Raw genomic sequence first — 21,425 nt, 5'->3', positions numbered from 1 at the left:
TCCTTTGCTCACATACTTTTTATGGAGCAGTCAGTTGTTGCATGCCAGGATTTTTCTATGTTGCTCTCCTTTGTTTTTTCAGACATGGTTTGTGGTGCTGCATATTGTTTTTGCAATAAATCATCATTGTGGTGTCTCCCTGACCTATGTGGGTCAAGTGCTATTGAGGCTTTTCAGGGATTCTGTGCCTTTAATTAAATGCTTCCTGTTTGCAAGTTCAGCCTGTTTTATTGCTTCCTGAATAGTCGGGGATTAGTGAGGAACAGCCTATTAATTGCCTCCTCTCAATAGCCTTTCTTAATTGCTCCAATGCGAGTTTCTGGTAGGGAGTGGGGAGACTTTGATTACCCAGCTCCATTGGTTTTTCTTTTGATAGCTAAAATTTGACACTGAGGAAAACAAAAAGAGGCAATTCCAGGAGCAATTAGTGGTTAGATTGTCAGGCTGCTTTTTATTTATTTTAAGCATTTCTAAATCCACTTTCTAGGCAAAAAGGCTCCCAATGTGGCTTGCGAAAACCATCAGTAAATCCTAAAAAGACATGATACATGAGGAAAACTGAATGGGATGGAGGAAGACTACAAGTGGCAGGACCTGGATTCAAATTGCCACTTAGTCATTGGGTGACCTTAGGCCAGTAATGGCCAAACTTGGCCCTCCAGCTATTTTGGGACTACAACTCCCATCATCCCTAGCTAACAGGACCAGCGGGATCATGGGAATTGTAGTCCCAAAACAGCTGGAGGGCCAGGTTTGGCCATCACTGCCTTAGGCCAATCACAATGTCTCAGTCTAGGTAGGTACCTTACAAGGTTGTTGTGAGGATAGCACAAATAGTACTCATTAATGGTTCCTCATCATCCTGGAAAAAAGTGACAAGTGGGGTGCCGCAGGGTTCTTGTCCTGGCCCGTTGTTGTTTTAACACCTTTATAAATGACTTGGATGAAGGAATTGAGGGGATGCTCATCAAACTTGCAAATGACACCAAACTGGGAGGGGTAGCTAATGCCGCAGAAGACAGAATCAGAATTCAAAATGACCTTAACAGATTGGAGAACTGGGCGCTAGCTAACAAAATGAATTTCAAAAGGGACAAATGTAAGGTTCTGCACTTAGGCAGGAAGAACCAGATGCACAAATATAGGATGGGGGACACCTGGCTTACTAGCAGCACATGTGAAAAGGATCTAGGGGTCTTGGTGGACCACAAGCTGAACATGAGGCAACAGTGTGATGCAGCAGCAAAAAAGGCCAATGCTATTCTAGGCTGCATCAACAGAAGTACAGTGTCCAGATCAAGGGAAGTCATAGTACCACTCTATTCTGCCTTAGTCAGACCACACCTAGAATACTGTGTCCAATTCTGGGCACCACAATTTAAGAAGGATGTTGATAAGCTGGAACGCATGCAGAGGAGGGCAACCAAGATGATCAAGGGTCTGGAAACTAAGCCTTATAAGGAGCGCTTGAAGGAACTGAGTAAGTTTAGCCTGGAAAAGAAGAGACTGAGGAGATATGAAAGCCATTTTCAAATATCTTAAGGGCTGTCACGTGGAGGAGGAAGCATGCTTGTTTTCTCCTGCTCTGGAGGGTAGGACTCAAACCAATGGCTTCGAGTTGCAAGAAAGGAGATTCTGACTAAACTTTCGGAAAAACTTTCTGACAGTAAGAACTGTTCAGCAGTGGAACAGACTCCCATGAGAGGTGGTGGACTCTCCTTCCTTGGAGGTTTTTAAACAGAGTTTGGATGGCCATCAGTCATGGACGCTTTAGCTGAGATTCCTGCATTGCAGGGGGTTGAACTAGATGAACCTTGGGGTCCCTTCCAATTCTAAGATTCTATGATTCTATAAAGCCCGGAGATGCACTGGGCATGTAAGTAAAGCTGTGTTTCTGGGGAGCTCCCCTTTCTGCGGCTTAGAGGCCCCATTCTTGGCCAGTTTTTCTGTCAAAAGACTGCAGCTGCTGTACTGGCAAGGGTGCTAAGAAAGATTGGCTATTTTGGCTAAGCCTTTCAAGGAGGGTCAGCAGCTGAAAAAACTGCAGGGATCAAGACACATAGAACTGAGGTTTTTAAGGAGCTGAGATTTAAGTACAGCAGAGCAAAACTGGGGTTTTCACTCTGAGAGACCTGGGCAGGTGTATTTTTGCCTTGGGGTGTGGGGTGTGTGCGTTGGTTAACTAGTGCTGGGACTACTGTTTTGTGCTCCAAGCCTGACGATAAGTTGGCAATGGAAAACTGGTTTGTTTAGCACGGTGTAGTGTGCTGCCCACACAATCAATACTTTCTTGCCATTGCACTGCACGATATCCTGAAGCCCGTTTTTTAAAAAATAAACCCTGCTGTGTTTATGGCTCGCTCTTTCTAATTTGGCACTCTCATTCGTTTCAATGGGACTTACATCCTTGTAACACATGTTGAGGATCTCTGCCTATGTTAAGGGCAAAGGGGGACTAATCATTACAGTCATACCTCATGTTACGTTTGCTTCAGGTTGAGTGTTTTCAGGTTGCATCCCACGCGACCCGGAAGTACCAGAAAGGGTTACTTCTGGGTTTCGCTGCTCGCACATGCGCAGACGCGCAAAATGACATCACACGCATGAGCAGAAGCGGCAAATCATGACCCGCGCACGCACAGATGCGGGTTGCGTTCCTTTCAGATTGCACCTCCGGAACGAATCCTGTTCGCAATCAGAGGTACCACTGTAGTATTATTATTATTATTATTATTATTATTTCAATTTATATACCATTCTTTACCGAAAGATCTCAGGGCAGTGTACAACATTAGAAACACTTTACAAAACATCCCATGATAAAAACATAGTAAAAAGCATGATTGTTTGTTGTGGGGTGGGTGCTCATCTATGCAGGTGTCTCCCAGCGCCTACATAACTTCATCAGCATCAAAATGCCAGCCCATATTTCTTCCCACTTAATCCACAGAAAATCAAGTGTTATAAAACAGCCTGTTTGCAGTATCCGAGGCTGCGTATACACTATGCCTTTAAAACACATTTGAAGCACATTTCCCCCACTCAAAGAATTCTGGGCACTGTAGTTTGCCAAAGGGTGGTTTCAGGAACTGTAACTCTGTGAAGGGAAAAGTACAGGGCCCAGAATTCTCTAGGGGAAATAATGTGCTTTGAATGTGCTTTAAAGTTACAGTGTGTACGCAGCCTCTATGACTCATTTGTGATATCAGACCTCTGCCTAGAAGCACCCAAGAGTTGTGTGTTCCTTCCCTACCATGGGTATCCATATTGCTTGGCCCACACGATTGACCCAGGAATATAAACAGCATAGACCACCTCGTTTTCAGACCCTGACCATGTTTCCTCTGGAATGCTGCAGCTGTTGTGCTCGGGATCTGCAACGGAAAATAAATACCGGGCTGAAAAGAATCTGGGAAGTCTGTGTAATTGAAATAAATGCATTTTCTCTACCCCGGCTCCTTTTCACTTCTCCCTCCCCTTTACTGAATACAAGCCCCTTTGGGGCAGGGACCCTTCCTTTTGTACTGCTGCATAAGGTACAATACATAGTGACAGCAGCAAAACAAAATAACTCATAGAGAAGGCACCAAAAGCAACCCATTGCAGTGACTGGAAGAGGTTCTAGACTCCCACAAGACGCCTTTGTTTTGAATGGGTAGATTTTACAATGGTCAAGAGCATATGATGATGGCGATGCCTTATAATCTCATGTTCACTGGGTCAGACTGATACACCAGTCTTCCCAAACCTGGTGCCTTCCAAATGTTGGGGCTGGAACTCTTTATCAGCCCAGGGCTGATGGGAGCTGTTGTCCAAGTCTGGTCTGTTCTGACTGGAAGCAGCTCTCTAGCTTCTCAAGTAGTATTTCCCTTCACCTGATTTATGGACTACAACTTTCCGGACTATTGATCATGCTGGCTGGGACTGATGGGAGGTGGAGTTTAAAAACATCTGGAGAGCCACAGGAAAAGGCTTGCCTTTCCCTTCTGTTTTACCTGGGTTCTGGCTACATGTCCAGTCCTCAGACAGAACCGATGGGTCTATGTCACTGCTAAGCCGCCTCCACTTCTCACAGGTTGGATAAGAGCACTGGACCCATGCCATGCACCAGCCTAGAGTGATGAAAGGGGGGAAATTATGAAACAGCGGACTTCAGCTTTATGGAACATGCTTGGAGGTGCAGGTGGAGTAGATGAGCATCACTCAGGCTAACTTTAAGTGTGTGGATTCTTCTGTTAGAGGGGATTAAAGCAATCTGTCTGAATATGAATTGTAGCTATGTTATGGGCTACCATATGAAGATATGTGTTCCTATCTTCTGAGGAGACTGGGGCTTTCAACTCTCCAGATGTGGGTCCATCTATGGTTGTTCCTTGGGGCTTCCACAAGCCAAGGTACTCAGGGATTCTGAAATGCAGGGTGCTTCAGCTGTGCCCAAGACAACCACAGAAGACTAAGCAACACAACTCCACTTGCTGTCATGTACAGCTCCTGATTAAAGCCACTCCAAAGTATCAGCAATGATTTTACAACCCGTTTAGACAATGGCACTTCCTTCTCATGTGCCTTGGGTGGCAAGCCTGTCCTTGCTGAACACCAGTCAAAACATTGACCTGCTCATTGTTGAATACGATAGATGCCGTCACCTGCCAACAATGTCTTTTTCCAATGTATACAGAACAATAACAACAAAAATGCCAATAGCCAGAAGGGCTGGATATTAAAGAAAACTGAAGGAGGGTGGAGAGAGAGAGAGAGAGAGAGAGAGAGAGAGAGAGAGAGAGAGAGAGAGAGCGCTGGTATGATGTTAAAGCCACAATGACCAATTGCATACTTTGTGGCTGCAACACCATGCCAAATTCTCTCTCTCACACACACACCCGCCCCCGCTGTTTTCCTCAACATCCAGCCTGATGGATGTTTAAGTTCTGGAGAACTTAAAAGTGCTCATGATTTTCTGACATTTTGGTTGTCCTACTTTGGATTTTGTTTCTCCTGTGGACTAATATCTATGCTTTCCACCCTCTACACATAGGATAGGCAACCTCCGTGTAAAATAATAGGTAAAGGTAAAGGGACCCCTGACCATTAGGTCCAGTCATGACCGACTCGGGGTTGCAGCGCTCATCTCGCTTTATTGGCCGAGGGAGCCGGCGTACAGCTTCCGGGTCGTGTGGCCAGCATGATGAAGCTGCTTCTGGTGAACCAGAGCAGTGCACGGAAATGCTGTTTACCTTCCCGCTGGAGCGGTACCTATTTATCTACTTGCACTTTGATGTGCTTTCGAATTGCTAGGTTGGCAGGAGATGTAAAATAATAAATTGACTCAAATCTGACATCCAAGACAGCAACAACTCAGAAACCAGTGGGAGAGAGGTCTTGAATCTCCCGAGGCACTCTGCGGCTGTCCAAAATATCATTATTCAACAAAGGAGCTTGAAAGGGAGACTTCAGGATGAAACTGCTGGACTAGAAATCAGGAGAATGGCTTCCTCTCCCACTACAGGTGGTAAAATAACCTCACAAAGTGATCATTGTGCTAATGCCACCTATTAGTACTGCTGTTGTGAATGGCGGTCGCTGTGCTCATCTTACCTGCATTTACAGTTGGCTTAAAAGCATTGTCACAGAGCCTTATATTCCACAGCCCTCTGGACCACTGTCTACACCCCCCTCCCCACCCTCCAATACTCCCAACTATATGGGTCTGCCAATTTCATGCAGGTGAAGTCTAGCCAAGAAAGAAAGCTACTGCCATCATAGTCTTTATGGTGCCACAAGACCCTTGGCAGTTTCCCCATAATTAATGGAATATCTAACAACAGCAGCTCTGCAGCCTCCTTTGTAGGTGTTATGCGAGGCAATGCACTTCATTTTATTATTTTTAAGCAGTGGGCCATTCAGCTTTCTTGTTCTTACAGCAAGTTATTTAAGGTTGCATCAATCCCCACCAAACGTCCAAGACTTTCCCCTGCGGACTGCGCAAAAAAAACAACGGCAGGAGCACTGCAGCCCACCAGAGCTCCAAAGCCTGGCTGACCTGCCTTCGATCCCCCATCCCCATTTGTCCCCCATCCTCCCTAAAAACCCTCTGGAGCAGCAGGAAGGGTTCAGCTCACTGCAGCCACTTCCTTCTCGGTCTGCCTCCTCCTTCTCCTGCATTTCCTCTTGGTCAACGCGGACGTGGGCGTTGCCTTGAACTTTCTTCTTGGGCGCACCTTTCCGGTTTTCCTTACGCCCTCCATTGTCTCCTCCTGATTTCTCATCTGCCAGGAGACAAAGAGAAACAAGTTGTTGTGCGCGCCCGTGTTTGCCTCTTTGCAAAAACACCGGGAGAGAGGTGGCGGGGTGGCAGCAGTGGTGGAGCTGGTGACTGCGGGGAGGAAACTGTGAGCTGCCTAGCAGTCAAGAGCAGCAACTTGTTTTGAAACACTGGAAAGAATGTGGATCTCTGCCCTACACAGGGCTTGTGGCCCCTCTCCCTAGGGCTGCACTGGTACTGAGTCACTTCCCTTTGCCAGGCTTCCCACCCACCCGGACACATTCGGCCCATGGCCAATGGCACCTGCTGCTCCCATCTTGCACAGCCCCCATTCATTTCAACTGAGGTTTATCCCTGGTGTGTTTTGCTCAGTGTTTGTTCATGCAAGAGACTTAGGCTATGTACACATTAGGGGTTTAAAACATAGCAAGGTAGTTTCTGCCACTGTGGTTCAAATCGCATTTGCACATTGCTGTGTACACCAAAGAGAGGGCAAGGGTGTCTTCACCTGATGCACATTACCTGTTTGGTTTTTCCATGCCTGCATTCCCTCCCCACAAAACTCCTATTCACAAAACTGTCATCTGAGCATGCTCAGTGGCTGACTCAAGCATACATACCTCTGCTTAACTGCAAAATGAACGTGGCTTTCCTTTTCAAATCGGATGGAAGATAGTTTGAACAACAGGGTTTATCAAGAAACCACAGGATATGAATTGTGCCAAAGCCATGTGTACATAGTTTCAAACACTAGCAGTGGGAGCATACTAGAGCCAGAGTAAATAGTAATATGTACATAGGCTTACTTTTCTCCTGTCTGTCCTTATTCACAGAATGTGTTCCGTGATTCTTTTTTTTTAGCAGATGCCGCTTCTGATCCAATTCTGAAACAAACACCTCACTTTTCTTTCCAAAGACAACGTCCTCCGCCACTGGAGAGACCCCCAAAGTCTTCCTGAAGAAAAGAGCACAAGCACACAGTTGGGGCCTACTTCAGTAGGGTGGAATATTGAAAACTAGTCTGCTTGGGGACATTGATACAAGTTGCACTGATATGTTTCCAGAAGGGGGGAGCAAATCTCAGTTTCTCATTTCTCCAGTGGGAAGATCAGTTGTCCATATCTCTGTGGATTTTTTAAGTGCTCATGAAAAGTCATCAGCATTTTAGTGCTAGTTTTTCCAAATATACCCATGCTTGTATAAAATTTTGACCAATAATTTTGCAGACCAATTTTCCCTAACTGTAATACCTTTGTATGCTATTTGCACTAATATGCACACATGTTTGTGCACACTTTAACCTACTGTGTACATTTTTGAACGCATTACTTGGCTTGAAGAACTGTACTTCAAAATTCAGAGAAATGAGAATTTTGAGGGATAGCTGGGGCTTTGTTCGCGTAGTGTTTCAGAAAGGGCAAATTAGGTTCACCTTAAAATGAGAACTGAGTTTGAATGTCTCCCCCATTCCTAGAGGAAGGAACAATGTCACTCACCACCACTACTTGAACCTGGGAAGGCTGTAGCTTAGGTCATAACAGGCTTCAGCCTCCTGGATCATTCCCCAAAATTTGTAGCTAAATAAACATGGAGATGAGTGCATTCTCCTCATCCAAGGGGAAGTGATGCTGTGTGAAGGTTTCCCTGAACTTTACATCACTCCCAAGAAACATAAGGGACCTTCTTTCAGCCCCAAAGTTTGCTTTTTAAGAGAATAAGTTTAATTCTTCCCTGCCACTGTTTCTCGGTTCTAATTGTCTACCCTGTGTATCCAAATGGCACATTTAGCTACATTTAGAGCCCCCTGATACAGAGAGGAAGTTGCTTTGGGCAGAGAAAAGATATGTGCAGAACGGGTTAAGTGCCACGTCCCTTCTGCAGAAGACACACCTCCAGTGGCGTAGCGTGGGTTGTCAGCACCCGGGGCAAGGCAAGTAATTTGCGCCCCCTAACCCGTGGATTTGCGCCCCCTAACCCTAACCCCCAGATGTTGTGCCCGGTGCGGCCGGCCCCCCCTGCACCCCCCACGCTATGCCACTGCACACCTCTTTACCTTGGCCAGAGCCATGGCTGGGGTTTGCCCTGGTGACCCCTGCAGAGGGGCGACACTGAGGCTCCCAGCTTGTATGCATGTGTATGCAAATGAGTGTGTGGTGTGTGTGTGCGCGTGCGTGCGTGCCAAACAACATCTTTGACCCTGGTGAAAGAAAGCCTAGTTTCACCCCTGCCTTGGGCTCTGTGACACTTGAGATACAGTGGTACCTCGGGTTGCATACACTTCAGGTTACATATGCTTCAGGTTACAGACTCCACTAACCCAGAAATAGTACCTCGGGTTAAGAACTTTGCTTCAGGATGAGAACAGAAATTGTGCTCCGGCGGCACAGCAACAGCAGGAGGCCCCATTAGCTAAAGTGGTGCTTCAGGTTAAGAACAGTTTCAGGTTAAGAACGGACCTCCAGAATGAATTAAGTACTTAACCCGAGGTACCACTGTATATATTTTCAAGACTTACCCTAATCCTGTGACCTTAATTGGTTTGAAACTGTTTTTAACTGAATTTTAAGTTGCCCATGAACCTTTTGGTAAAGGGAAGGTAAGAAACCAAAGTTGTTGCTGCCGTTTGTTTCTCCACTAAACATCCTCCCATTGGAGGTGTTCTTCAACAATATTCTAAGGAGGGCGCCTGGGAACACCAACTAAAACTAAACTCTGCTACATAGACATTTCCTGTACTTGGGCACCACCCTGAGGCCAAAGCGTGATTTTCACATGCCTGGAGATTCCTGCATTGCTTTTCTAAATAATATTGCCCAGGTAGGCAGTCTCGGGGCTTTCTTTTCGCAACTGAGGCTTAAATCAGCTTTTGCTTTCACTGGTTTGCAAACGTGAATGAAAATCCCACACTGATAGCAGTCATTTCTTTCACATTATGTCCTTCAATAGATAACATTCACACACAACTTACACAGAACACTCCCATAAATTGAAATAGGCCGTATCAGGGAGCATCAGAGCAAGTTTAGCAATTCGCAATATAAAACTGCTGGTAGAGATCTATGGTTTTTTTATTAATTTAGGTCAGCCTTCCTGGTGCCCTCCAGATGCTTTGGACTACAACTCCAAATAGCTGTACTTGCTGGGGCTGGTGTGCCCTCACAGGAACACAACACCAAGACTTGTTTACTGCCTCCTTCACATTTCTTCCCTCTGGCAAGAGATAGTTTTCCTTGCCCTCTTAATAGAACCATACCATCCAAGCTCTCAGATTTACCTGTGATGTTACAAGATGATCATTATCATTCCTATGTCGCTTTTTAGCTGGAAAATCGCCACACATTTCTTATCTAATTCATACTGACTAACTAAAGTTCCCAGCTATCTTTTTTTCTGGCAGGGGCCCTATGCCTTTCACAGTAGCACAACCAAGCAGGCAACCCTTTTCCTCCATGAACTGCTCCACCTGATGAATTCCTGCTTGTCACATATCTGCTAAAGACACAGGTGGGGAAAGGCTCAACAAACCTGCTTTACAATGTCAGGTACATAAATCTGATAGCCTTTGTTACCGCGCCATGTGAAAGATAGGAGGAATACAGGCCTGATTTGTCCACCCAGGAATGGGGAATGTCAGGTTTAGAAGTCAAGTGCAACACTACAGGCATTTCTGTCTGGCACTTGGAAATCTCCTCAGGCCACACACCCCTCAACGGCCCCGCTTTGCGCCCTCCTTGAGTGTTTGTGCTTGGCTGGAATGTGTTCCTGACCACTGATAATGCCCTTTGTGTTATGTACTGAAGTTCTCACCCTGGGCCAACAGGGGGATACTGTAGATAGTTCAGGTCCACATATGCAAATAAGGGATCGAAAGTGACGTTCAGTGATTGGATAGTTACAGAAAGTGTTACAGTTGCGTTGTAGTGGAGCTCTATATAAGCAGGCTGGCTGAACCCTTCAGTTCAGTTCTGTTCTGACCTGTGAATAAACAAGAGCTGTTTGGAGAATCGCTGTGTCGTCTGATATGTTCACCCACAACTTAACACTTTGCTTGCCTGGATGGATGGAGGATAGAGAGGGGTGTGAGAGTATGTGTAGAAACTGTACAAAGGTAAAATCTGCATCAATTGCCCTGCCTGCTTTTGCCTCTGGCACTGTCCACCACTGTCAGGTACACACACACACACACACACACACACACACACCCCCGCCACAGTAGGTTCTCTAGGAGGCAATGTGGCGCTCGGGTTGAAAAAGGTTCCCTGGGCCCTGCTTTAGGTCTCCTTGCTTGCAGCACTTTGGGTTCTGGTCAGCTCCTTCCCTGCAGTAGCGAAGCACAAGCCCACAACGTTCAAGGTGCAAATTACAGAAATTGTTTTTGAGGAACGGCTTGGGAATGCCTCTGGGAACGTGAAGAGCTCTCCGCCTTCAGCAGCGAGGCCGAATATGCAGCCGTGCAACTCACCTTCCCAGATCTTGTTTCTCAGTAGGCTTTGCCGAAATGGTTCTCTTCGCAGAGTCTTCTGGAAATAAAAAAGCAAAACAGCTTTAAATAGCTAAGCCCTGAAGGATTATGAGTTCATAAAATAGTTTGATGTTGGCTTCAGCGATAATCACTGCCAGCTCCCAAACATTATCTTCAAAAGCTGACAGGCTTCCAAAGTTTCAGCCATTAACAGAGCTTCTCAGATGTAAGTATGACTTAATTCAAGGGGGTTACTTCCAGGTAAGTAGGAATATGATTGCAACTGTAGTGGCACAACTCATGGCAGACGGCAAAGCAAGCAAGTATTCCAAGAGTTTAAGCAGCATCTAGCTGCAGTAACCAAGGGGGGGGGGGAGCCAGTTTCAGCTCTCCGTCTCTAGCCTCCTTCATTCCTGCTTTCTGTTAACACAATATTATGTTGCTGCTGTGGGGAGGGGTCATTCAGAGGGCCTTTTGGGGGACTAAACACTCCTTGTCCGTTCCATCCTTGCCCCTCAAGGGAACCATGCAATAAAACCAACTGACATTAAGACCAAGTGTTTGTGTGTGAAGTGCCTCAGATTTTAGTGGCCATGTCTATGTTACAGCAACATCTTTCTACCCTTGTGTCTCTCCCCCACCCCAACCAGCATACCCATACACTCCTGCAAAGGCTTCTGAAGCGCACTCTGGACAATCTCCTCGAACTGTGCATCGGTGAGGCCACCTTCTTCCTGCCAAAAGATGAGCAAATGTAACAGTACCACGCCCTGCATAGTAAGCATAGGCCCCTGGCTAGCATTGGCAGAGGGGCTGCTTTTAAAACAGTTTTGAAACATCGGCTGGTCCAAAATGCAGCGACCAGGCTTTTATTTGGTCCTCAGTAATCAGAACATATTTGTCTCTGGATTCATTCTACGTAGTTCTTTATTACTGCTCTGTTTTCAAGGTCGTTTGCTAGTGTAAAGCCTTAAACCAAGGGTCATTTATGTATCTTATGCATAGCTGCAGTCACTATAAAATACCCTTTCCACAAAAGAAAAACTGCCAGTTCTCATAAACCCCCTCCAAAAAAAGCATGAGGCAGAACACTGACATACACACACCAAATAAAAAAATAAAAAGCAGGCAAAAAAGCAGGCAACACTAAAACCAAACAAGCAACCCCCCCCCAACAACAAGAACAAAGCAACCCTCTCAAAAAACAAAGAAAAATACAGTAGTACCTCAGGTTACATACGCTTCAGGTTACATACACTTCAGGTTACAGACTCCGCTAACCCAGAAATAGTGCTTCAGGTTAAGAACTTTGCTTCAGGATGAGAACAGAAATCCTGTGCGGCGGCAGCAGGAGGCCCCATTAGCTAAAGTGGTGCTTCAGGTTAAGAACAGTTTCAGGTTAAGAACTGACCTCCAGAACTTAACCCGTAGTACCACTGTACAGGCAAAATACCCACAACTGCAAACTGCTTAGAATCAAGTAGAATAAAACTTTTGTGAATAAATAAATGTATTATTTTTGGTTGGACTAGATGACCCTTGCGGAAGGTCCATTCCAGCACAACATTTCTATGATTAAATGTGATGCCCAGAAACATTCTGGGGGAAGGGCATGTTGTCCACAGTATGTGCCTGCTCTTTATTTTCCAGCCCAGCCCAACCATGATGATTAAAAAAATGTTTTTTAAAAACAATGTCTGAGGGCACCATGGCTCCGTGTTGGGAATCCCTACCCTAAATGGTCTTGGACCCAGTTAACACATGGACCACCTGCTCCCAGGTCAACCTGCCCCACTTTAAAACCTGCCTTGCAGGCTCTGCTTCCCAGGAAATGAGCACGAGGGACCTGGCTGGGGCTTTGGAATGACTTCCCTGTGGTCATTCACCCGGCTCTCCCTCCATTGTCTTCTAGACAGAAATGGAAAACATTTTTAGTCAAACCAGTTTTGAATCGCTAGCTTTAGCCCTGTTTTTTAATTATTTTAGTTGAACGTTTTAAATAGTTTTTAATGTGTCTTAATATTTAATATTATGTATTATTTATATAGGTGGGTTTTGGCCTTGTTTGTTAACTGGTCTGAGTATTTACTGGTGGAAGAATGGTAAGCAAGCACCTGATGGTCGTAACCATAGCACTCTTCTGTCCCAGAAATATGGAGCTGCAAAATGAGGCCTGTATAATGAGATTCCTTCAGTGCAAGATTTTACACCTTCCCTCAGAGAAGTTTAGCTTGCTTCCTGTGGGAACAGTTTTCATAGAATCACAGAATCTCACAGCTGGAAGACATCCCAAGGGCCATCTAGTCCAACCCCCTGCAATACAAGAATTTATCTGATTGTTTCCCACAGCACCGCTCGCTCATTGCCTGAAGTTATTTCCACACATTTTAATTCAAATCTGGGTGGTGCTCTTGCCTTTCGTGAGTATAGCTTAAGGCCTGCTGAAGAGGAGCTATTGAACTTCGGAAGAAATTTACATTAAAAATAAGGTTAGCAAGGCCCACGCTTAATAACTGCCAAAGAAAATCATAACCTCTGGCAAGCTATTCCCCAACTGAAAAAAAGAGAGGGGAGGAATATAAATTTCATGTGGGCTTTAAAGGCTGGATCTACATTGATCTCTAAAAACACTATTACAGCAGTACCTCTAGATACGAACGGGATCCGTTCCGGAGCCCCGTTCGCATCTAGAAGTAAACGTAACTAGCGATAGCAAGACTGCGCATGTGCGTGTCGCTTTTCGCCGCTTCTGCACATGTGTGTGACGTCATTTTGAGCATCTGCGCATGTGCAAGCGGCGAAACCCAGAAGTAACGCGCTCCGTTACTTCCGGGTTGCCGAGGAGCGCAACTTGAACGCGCTCAAGTCGAAGCGTATTCAACCCGAGGTATGACTGTAAAAACAATGTTAAATATTGTTATACATCGCGCAATCTATTTTTCCATTGCCAGCAGTTCGCAGCTCTGCAGCTCCCACTGGTGTCAAATTTTTATAACTCATATTTAATGTTATAACCGACCAGAGTAGATTAGTCCTAAGTCTACACCTCCTCAGAGAAAGGGATGCCTCTGTTGTTGACTGTAAACACCACATTTCCCAAGTTTTGTCAATAGCAGAAAACTCTGAGCTAGGAGAAAGGTCCCTGAAGCAGTGCGTCTCTAACGTATGTTGATTACATCCCAGCAACACAAAGTATCATCACGGTGCCCTAGCGGTACAGAGGTAAATGTGACTCATTCATAGCTTAGTCCGAGCTAAAATTTAACAAGCTTTCAACCATTGCCAGGGATCAGCCCTGGGGCATGTGGAAGAATAAAGATGAGGGTGCTTCTGAACATATGCAGAGGGGTCTTTCCCTCAACCATGGCAGGCCCTCTATCCACAGGCCAAGCAACCCTCAACTTAAGTATCCTCTGAAAACGAGAAGGGCAAAACTTTTAGTGGTTTTTGCGGGGTGGGATGTTAACTATTTTAAAATATGCTTTTTAGAGTTGTTATCTACCAAGAGCTTCCAAGGAGAGAGCTCTGAAGATTTGACCTGGAAAAATCCTCCCTTGAGGGAGCAAACCTATATAATAAATAGGTAAAGGTAAAGGGACCCCTGACCGTTAGGTCCAGTCGTGACCGACTCTGGGGTTGCGGCGCTCATCTCGCTTTAATGGCCGAGGGAGCCGGCGTACAGCTTCCGGGTCATGTGGCCAGCAGGACTAAGCCGCTTCTGGCGAACCAGAGCAGCGCACGGAAACGCCGTTTACCTTCCCGCCGGAGATGTACCTATTTATCTACTTGCACTTTGACGTGCTTTTGAACTGCTAGGTTGGCAGGAGCAGGGACCGAGCAACGGGAGCTCACCCCATGGCGGGGATTCGAACTGCCGACCTTCTGATCGGCAAGTCCTAGGCTCTGTGGTTTAACCCACAGCGCCACCCCCGTCCTATAGCGGTACATAAATATACCATATTTTTCGCTCTATAACACGCACCCGACCATAACACGCACATAGTTTTTAGGGGAGGAAAACAAGAAAAAAAATATTCTAAACGAAACAGTGGATGTATGATTTTTGTGGTTCATGCTGTGGCCACAGACATGGGATCTGATGGTGAGTTTGGGGTAGCCCAATGCAAAAATCCTGAGGATCCATGTGGATCCATGCTTTGTAACCACGTTTTTGCACCACTGCAGCCCCAGGCAACAGTGGGTGCGTGATTTTTTTGGTGCAAGCTGTAGCCATGGACATGCTATGTGATCTGATGGTGAATTTGGGGTGACCCAGTGCAAAAATCCTGAGGATCCATGTGGATCCGTGCTTTGTAACCAGGCTCTCTGTCCCTCTCTTCTCCCCACTCAGCGGCCCTTCTCCCGCTTTGCTGTTTCAAAGCGAGCAAAGCGAGCCACGGAGGAGAGAAGGAAGGGGAACCATGGATCCTCTGCTCACGACTGCAGCAGATCCCCCCGCCATCCGCAGGCATTCGCTCCATAACACGCACAGACATTTCCCCTTACTTTCTAGAAGGAAAAAAGTGAGTGTTATGGAGCAAAAAAATACGGTAAATATAAATAGCGGTATATAAATTCAATAAATAATGATAATCATCTGCATTTCCACCACCTACATTTCTGGCCATGCCTGGATCCTTCTTGCAGTCTTCTTCCTTTACAGTCCTAGCAGGAGGGCTCCCTTTCTTCCTCTTATCTTGAGCTTTCGGTGTTTTGACGGGCTTGGCTGCAATTCTGTCACGTGGGGCATGGGCATGGTGCAGAGGAGCAGGAATGCCTTTAGTTTCAGCACCTTCCTGTTTGTCCTGCAGCTCTAGCAGTTCCCCTTTTGCAAAGAGCTCGTGAGGTTTAGCTACTGGGGGAGCAAACGTTCTTTTGGGCACTTTCCCAGCTTCTGAAGTTGCGGAAAACACATCATGTTGTTTAGCACATAATAACATATGGCTAGTAACATAGTAACATCACAGAACACATTTTGCTGCCTGAGACAGAAAATCCAAGGCCTTCCTCAACCTGTCAGTCTCCAGCTGTGAAGGCTGGAGCTGATGGGAGTTGGTGTCAAAAACATCTGGAAGGCACTGCTCAAGCCTTCTAAATCCTGTTCGCGTGTGTGTGTGTGTGTGTGTGTATATATATATATATATATATATATATATATATATATGGTTAATTACTGCTGCCATCCTTTTATTTCAATGCTCCAGAATACAGTATGAGTAAACTCCTGCATCGGAAGACTGTGGTGTGAGTTCACACTCCCTCTCAAAGCAGAGAATAACCTTTGTCAATCTCATTTCCTTGCTTTTGACAAGAGCGAAATTGAGAGTTTTCAGCTTTGGCATCATTTGGGAAACAAAACCACAATTTTAACTGGAAAACACGATCTTCTTATCTCTAGTGCTTAAATGCACATCTAGTGACACATGTTGCTGCTGCTGCTGCCGCCACCACTACTTACACACACACACACACACACACACACACACACACAACTTCTTTCCGTCCCCTGGAAGGATAAAATGGAGCAGTTTTTGCAATTTCTTTAAGAGCTTGCAGAAAGTGGTGGTGGTAAAGAGCTAGGGGGGTTGCTCTTTGTAGCACTGTGTGGAGCAGGAGCAGGAGCAGGAGCAGCTCTCCCCCCTGCCCCGCACGCTACTTGCGCCTGAGAAACACGCCCACACCACACAGTACTTCCTTTAAAATAAATAAATGGAGCACACACTGATCTTACCGCCTTTATTGTTCTGACTTGTCATTATGTATCAGCGGTGTGTCTACACCGGGAGGTGTGCGTTTTTCGTCTAACTTAAGAAATGAGAGAGGAGGGGAAGGAAGAGAAAGCAATAAAAATACATGATTAGCTGTTTTTCTTTTTTTCTTTTTAAAGAGTTATTATGTTCTTTGAGAAGATAAAAGACGGGGAACGGCCCCAGGATTTCCCTGCATTTCCTAAATCCTAGCTTCAGATAGGAATCCCAACTGCGTAATCTAACCACAGTTAAAATCCGTGAGCGGTTCTCAATGCAGTCAAAGCATTATTTACAGAATTGTGTGTGTAGTGTGCTGTTCAATATTAATTTGGAATTAAACGGTGTGATCTTGGAACGTTCTCTCAAATGTAAATTGGACCTTATAGCTTTCCTCCCTAGGTACAACTGATTTTTTTTTTTAAATAGGGAGGATCTATACTGTTAATAATGATGCCTATGTTCTACCCTCCACCGTCTAAGGATACCTTTGAACACCCGTTGCTGAGATTCACAAGTGGGGAGAACACAGCTGTGTTCAAATCCTGCTTGCAGGTTTCCCATAATAGGCACCTGTCTGGCCACTGTGAGAACAGGATGCTGGACTAGATGGACCTTTGGCCTGATCCAGCAGCCAGGCTCTTTTTACATTCTTACATTCATTCTTGCACTGCACAGCAAGCAAAAACCAATTATTAAGGTATTCAGATTCACTGCAGAAGTACCACCTGTTGACTTCCGCCTATTGTAAAAAAGGCAGAGACCATGGGCATAGCCAAGGGGGGACAGGGAGGGGCAGCTGCCCCACTAAATCAATAAAAATCAATGGCTAACTGAGGTTCTGCCCCCCCCAACAAAAATCCTGGCTACGCCCATGGCAGAGACCCCTCTTCTCCTAAAAAGCTGGCAGCCCTCTGTGGAGGTAGGGAAACATGAGGTCTAAATTATATCGGAGGGAGCATTCACAAAACCAGAACTTTTTGACACTGGGTTAATTAATCTGGATAATAAATACCTCCCCCCTTGCATTTTCTGTTTTGCATTAAGGTTATTGTTAAGGCTTGATAAGGTTACGCAACCAGGATTTAGTTGACAAATGGCCTCTCTCCATTAAAACGGGGCCAATGCTGCTGGTTCCTGTCAAAAAAAATACAGGACACAACAAGGCCCCGGAAGCAGAGTGAATACTGCTGGTCAGGTGGTCAGAAACTTCTTAGCAGGAAAAATAAGGAAGTGTTGGTTTTATTCATTTAATACGACCATCAGCCCTGCCTTTTCATTTGTTATTTAAAAATCAAAGTGGATGCTGTTGGAAGTTTGAATAGTATTTCATGGGTTAAAACGGAGTGAGGAATCTCCAGAATCCCAGACTACCCCTGCACTTTTAACTTCGTGATCTGACTTCCTATCTCATTGACAGACTTATTTTACAATTTCCTTCTCACACTTCTCTCTTGGACTTCAAAATGAGAGGTCATCTATCCTCTGAGAAAACAAAAGAGCAAGCAAAGGAGCTAATTTTTCTATCCGATATAGGTATTTCCTACAGTAAACACTCTAGTTTTCTTACCTACATTATTTTCTATGTATGTGATTACAAGTAAAATCTACTCTTCACTGGTTTAAACGCTGCTCACTTTGCACACCAAAAATGTTTCAGTAGGTGACTGACCAGTTATCCCTTTAGAAACAAAGCTGTAACCACGATCTGTGCTGCTTTACAACAGTTACATGCGCCAGGCTGGTTTAGATTCTTCTATGCCATCTCAAAAAGTGTAAGTTCAACCCTCTTGTACGGTGAGTTCAAGGGACTGTGACCTTTCAGGAACATAGCAGAGGTGCAAAGGAGTCCTTGTCTTTAAGAACATTGGAAGACCCCTGCTGGATCAGACCAAAGACCTGTTTAATCCAGCTGTTATGAATAAAATGCACATAGATATTCACAACACAGGTTTCTGCTTACTAGAGTAGCCAGCTGGAAGCCCAGGAGCAGAGCAGGGAGGCAATAGCTGTCTCACTCACTATCTCTCCTGAGCAACTGATATTCCCCTGGGCGGCATTGCTGCCTCTGAACCTGAAACTCCAGAGGGCTGCTCTTCATTTCAGAACACCGAGTCTCCATATAACACAATGAGTCTCTTCTTCGCATTCTGAGGAGCGCAGAATCAGAAAGCAGGAAAAGTTGCCAGGTGAAGCAACTAGCTCTGAGCACTTCCCAGTGACTTGGGCTTTCTCTGCCTTCCCAGCAATCATATTGTGAGGTTTTTTTGTTTCTTAAAAAATACAGGTTTCTAGTTCTCATGAGGCGGAAGTAATTGGTGAATAATAGGACCCCTGATATCACTTGCATGGGGGCTGAAACAAGGCTTTCTACACCGAATACATTTCTGTGTAAGAAATCTAAGTTTAACAGTTGGGCTTTCCCTCCCAGGAGCACAAGCAAAGAAAGATGTGGGAATATTGACCCCTAGCAGCAAAGTTCTCACAAAACCCATTCGGATCGTCCGCTTGACTTTACCCTCAAACAACACAAATCTCAGCGCTTCCTCCCTGTATATTGGAGTTTACGCTATAACAAGCATAATCCAATGAATTGCAGGGGGCTTGGGCTCCAAACCACTCCACTCAGGATTCTTAACTATTTATTTCAGTGTTTTGAGGTGGATATATCAGTCACCACTTTCTGCTATGTCCTTTTCCATGCCCACTACTTCCTCAGTGCTTTCATTTAGTTTCTGGCTGTGCTTGGAATTACTGTACTATTCCGTATATAAGACGGGAAAAAGGGGGGTAGTCTTATACACGGGGCAATCTCCCCCCATTTTCTTAATTTTGAGTCCCCCAAAATAGGGGGCGTCTTATACACAGAAAAATACGGTTTTTCCAGCACTCTCTTTCCCAAAAAAAGAGAGAGGGAAATCTGTGTGCGTGCCCTGTTGGTACTTAATCAGCATTACAGAATCAACTAACTCAACTATGGGCTCATCCCAGGATTTTAGTTACAGGGGCAGACCTTTTGTTGGGGTGGGCAGAACCTCAGTTAGCTATGTATTTTTATTATTTTGGGAGGGCAGCTGCCCTTCCCTGCCCCCCCTTGGCTATGCCCATCTTGCTTGTCCACATCTCCCCTTGTCTCATGTCTAGAAAGCACAGGCCTGAGAGGCATTCTGCCACTTTCCCCAGGAAGGTAAAAGGTAAAGGGACCCCTGACCATTAGGTCCAGTCGTGGCCGACTCTGGGGTTGCAGTGCTCATCTCGCTTTATTGGCCGAGGAAGCTTCCGGGTCATGTGGCCAGCATGACTAAGCCGCTTCTGGAGAACCAGAGCAGCGCACGGAAACGCCGTTTACCTTCCCGCCGGAGCGGTACCTCTTTATCTACTTGTACTTGACATGCTTTCGAACTGCTAGGTTGGCAGGAGCAGGGACTGAGCAACGGGAGCTCACCCTGTCGCGAGGATTCGAACTGCCGACCTTCTGATCGGCAAGTCCCAGGCTCTGTGGTTTAACCCACAGCGCCACCCGTGTCCCTTAGCCCAGGAAAGCCCACTCTTTATCGCTGAATCGGATCAAATGTCAATTCCATGGAAAGCCCAGTTGGTGTTTGTTCCGATTCATAGAAATCAAAGAACTGTAGAGTTGGAAGGAACCCCCGGGGGTCATCTAGTTCAAGGGACCCCTGGGGGTCATCTAGTTCAACCCCCTGCAATGCAGGAATCTTGGCTAAAGCATCGGTGACAGATGGTTATCCAACCTCTGCTTAAAAACCTCCAAGGAAGGAGAGTCCACTACCTCCAGAGGGAAACCATTCCACTGTTGAATGGCTCTTGCGGTCAGAAAGTTCTTCCTGGTGTTTAAATCACAAACTCCTTTTCTGTAACTTGAAGCCAGGCTTCCCCTGGGGGAAGAGGCAGGACAAGCGGAAGTGTGAAGGAGCCCAAAGTAGGAATGCCTCCTGGTAATGAATGGGGAAGAGCAAAGTTGCTCCCCAAATTCAAATGCACGCTGGCGTGGACTACTCCAATCTAATTCAAATGAGAAGGGGAGTAGATCAGGAGCTAAACAATAATAGAAACTGAGTAATAGAATTGCAGAGTTGGAAGGGACCCTGAAGATCACCACTGCATAGGCCTTTGGCGCAATTCAGCAGGGCTCTTAATGCAATTATGTTCTTAAACCATATGCAAATCTAGCTTCTTTTACGAGTTACAGAGAAATATGTAATTGCAAAATTACATATGATGATGGACTCAAGGGCATCCTGATCAAATTTGCAGATGACACCAAACTGGGAGGGGTGGCTAACACCCCAGAGGACAGGATCACACTTCAAAACGACCTTGACAGATTAGAGATCTGGGCAAAAACAAACAAGATGAATTTTAACAGGGAGAAATGTAAAGTATTGCACTTGGGCAAAAAAAATGAGAGGCACAAATACAAGATGGGTGACACCTGGCTTGAGAGCAGTACATGTGAAAAGGATCTAGGAGTCTTGGTTGACCACAAACTTGACATGAGCCAACAGTGTGACGCGGCAGCTAAAAAAGCCAATGCAATTCTGGGCTGCATCGATAGGAGTATAGCATCTAGATCAAGGGAAGTAATAGTGCCACTGTATTCTGCTCTGATCAGACCTCACCTGGAGTACTGTGTCCAGTTCTGGGCACCACAGTTCAAGAAGGACACTGACAAACTGGAACGTGTCCAGAGGAGGGCAACCAAAATGGTCAAAGGCCTGGAAACGATGCCTTATGAGGAACGGCTAAGGGAGCTGGGCCTGTTTAGCCTGGAGAAGAGGAGGTTAAGGGGTGATATGATAGCCATGTTCAAATATATAAAATGATTTAAGCAGAGGCTTGACAACCATATGTCAGGAGTGCTCTGATGGGGTTTCCTGCTTGGCAGGGGGTTGGACTCGATGGCCCTTGTGGTCTCTTCCAACTCTATGATTCT

At 45.7% G+C, this 21,425-nt stretch overlaps 1 protein-coding gene and 1 long non-coding RNA gene across 5 annotated transcripts in view; one reads left to right on the top strand and one right to left on the bottom strand.

Annotated features, from left to right (window-relative positions):
- ZCWPW1 (zinc finger CW-type and PWWP domain containing 1) overlaps positions 1–21,425 on the bottom strand; it is a 36,544-nt gene that overhangs the window by 12,681 nt on the left and 2,438 nt on the right. For 3 of the 4 annotated variants that reach the window (XM_080979758.1, XM_080979756.1, XM_080979757.1), the window contains exons 2-9: positions 16,456–16,529; positions 15,341–15,618; positions 11,380–11,458; positions 10,725–10,782; positions 7,069–7,217; positions 6,120–6,266; positions 3,996–4,112; positions 3,254–3,374 (exon numbers count right to left, since the gene is read on the bottom strand). In XM_080979758.1, the coding sequence (XP_080835884.1) occupies positions 3,254–3,374; positions 3,996–4,112; positions 6,120–6,266; positions 7,069–7,217; positions 10,725–10,782; positions 11,380–11,458; positions 15,341–15,618; positions 16,456–16,480 (974 nt within the window). In that variant the 5' untranslated portion in view covers positions 16,481–16,529. The remainder of the gene's footprint in view (positions 1–3,253; positions 3,375–3,995; positions 4,113–6,119; positions 6,267–7,068; positions 7,218–10,724; positions 10,783–11,379; positions 11,459–15,340; positions 15,619–16,455; positions 16,530–21,425) is intronic. The other variant, XM_080979759.1, reaches the window with a different exon arrangement.
- Positions 4,119–6,091, top strand: LOC308462406. Its single transcript, XR_013979121.1, has 3 exons — positions 4,119–4,740; positions 4,773–5,049; positions 5,307–6,091. It is a non-coding gene; the product is annotated as an uncharacterized lncRNA (long non-coding RNA).

The sequence above is a fragment of the Podarcis pityusensis genome (genome assembly GCF_964106645.2).
Source record: "Podarcis pityusensis genome assembly, chromosome: 13".
Classification (NCBI taxonomy): domain Eukaryota; kingdom Metazoa; phylum Chordata; class Lepidosauria; order Squamata; family Lacertidae; genus Podarcis; species Podarcis pityusensis.
Note: the sequence above shows the minus strand (reverse complement) of the source record. Positions and strands in the feature narration are given on the sequence as shown.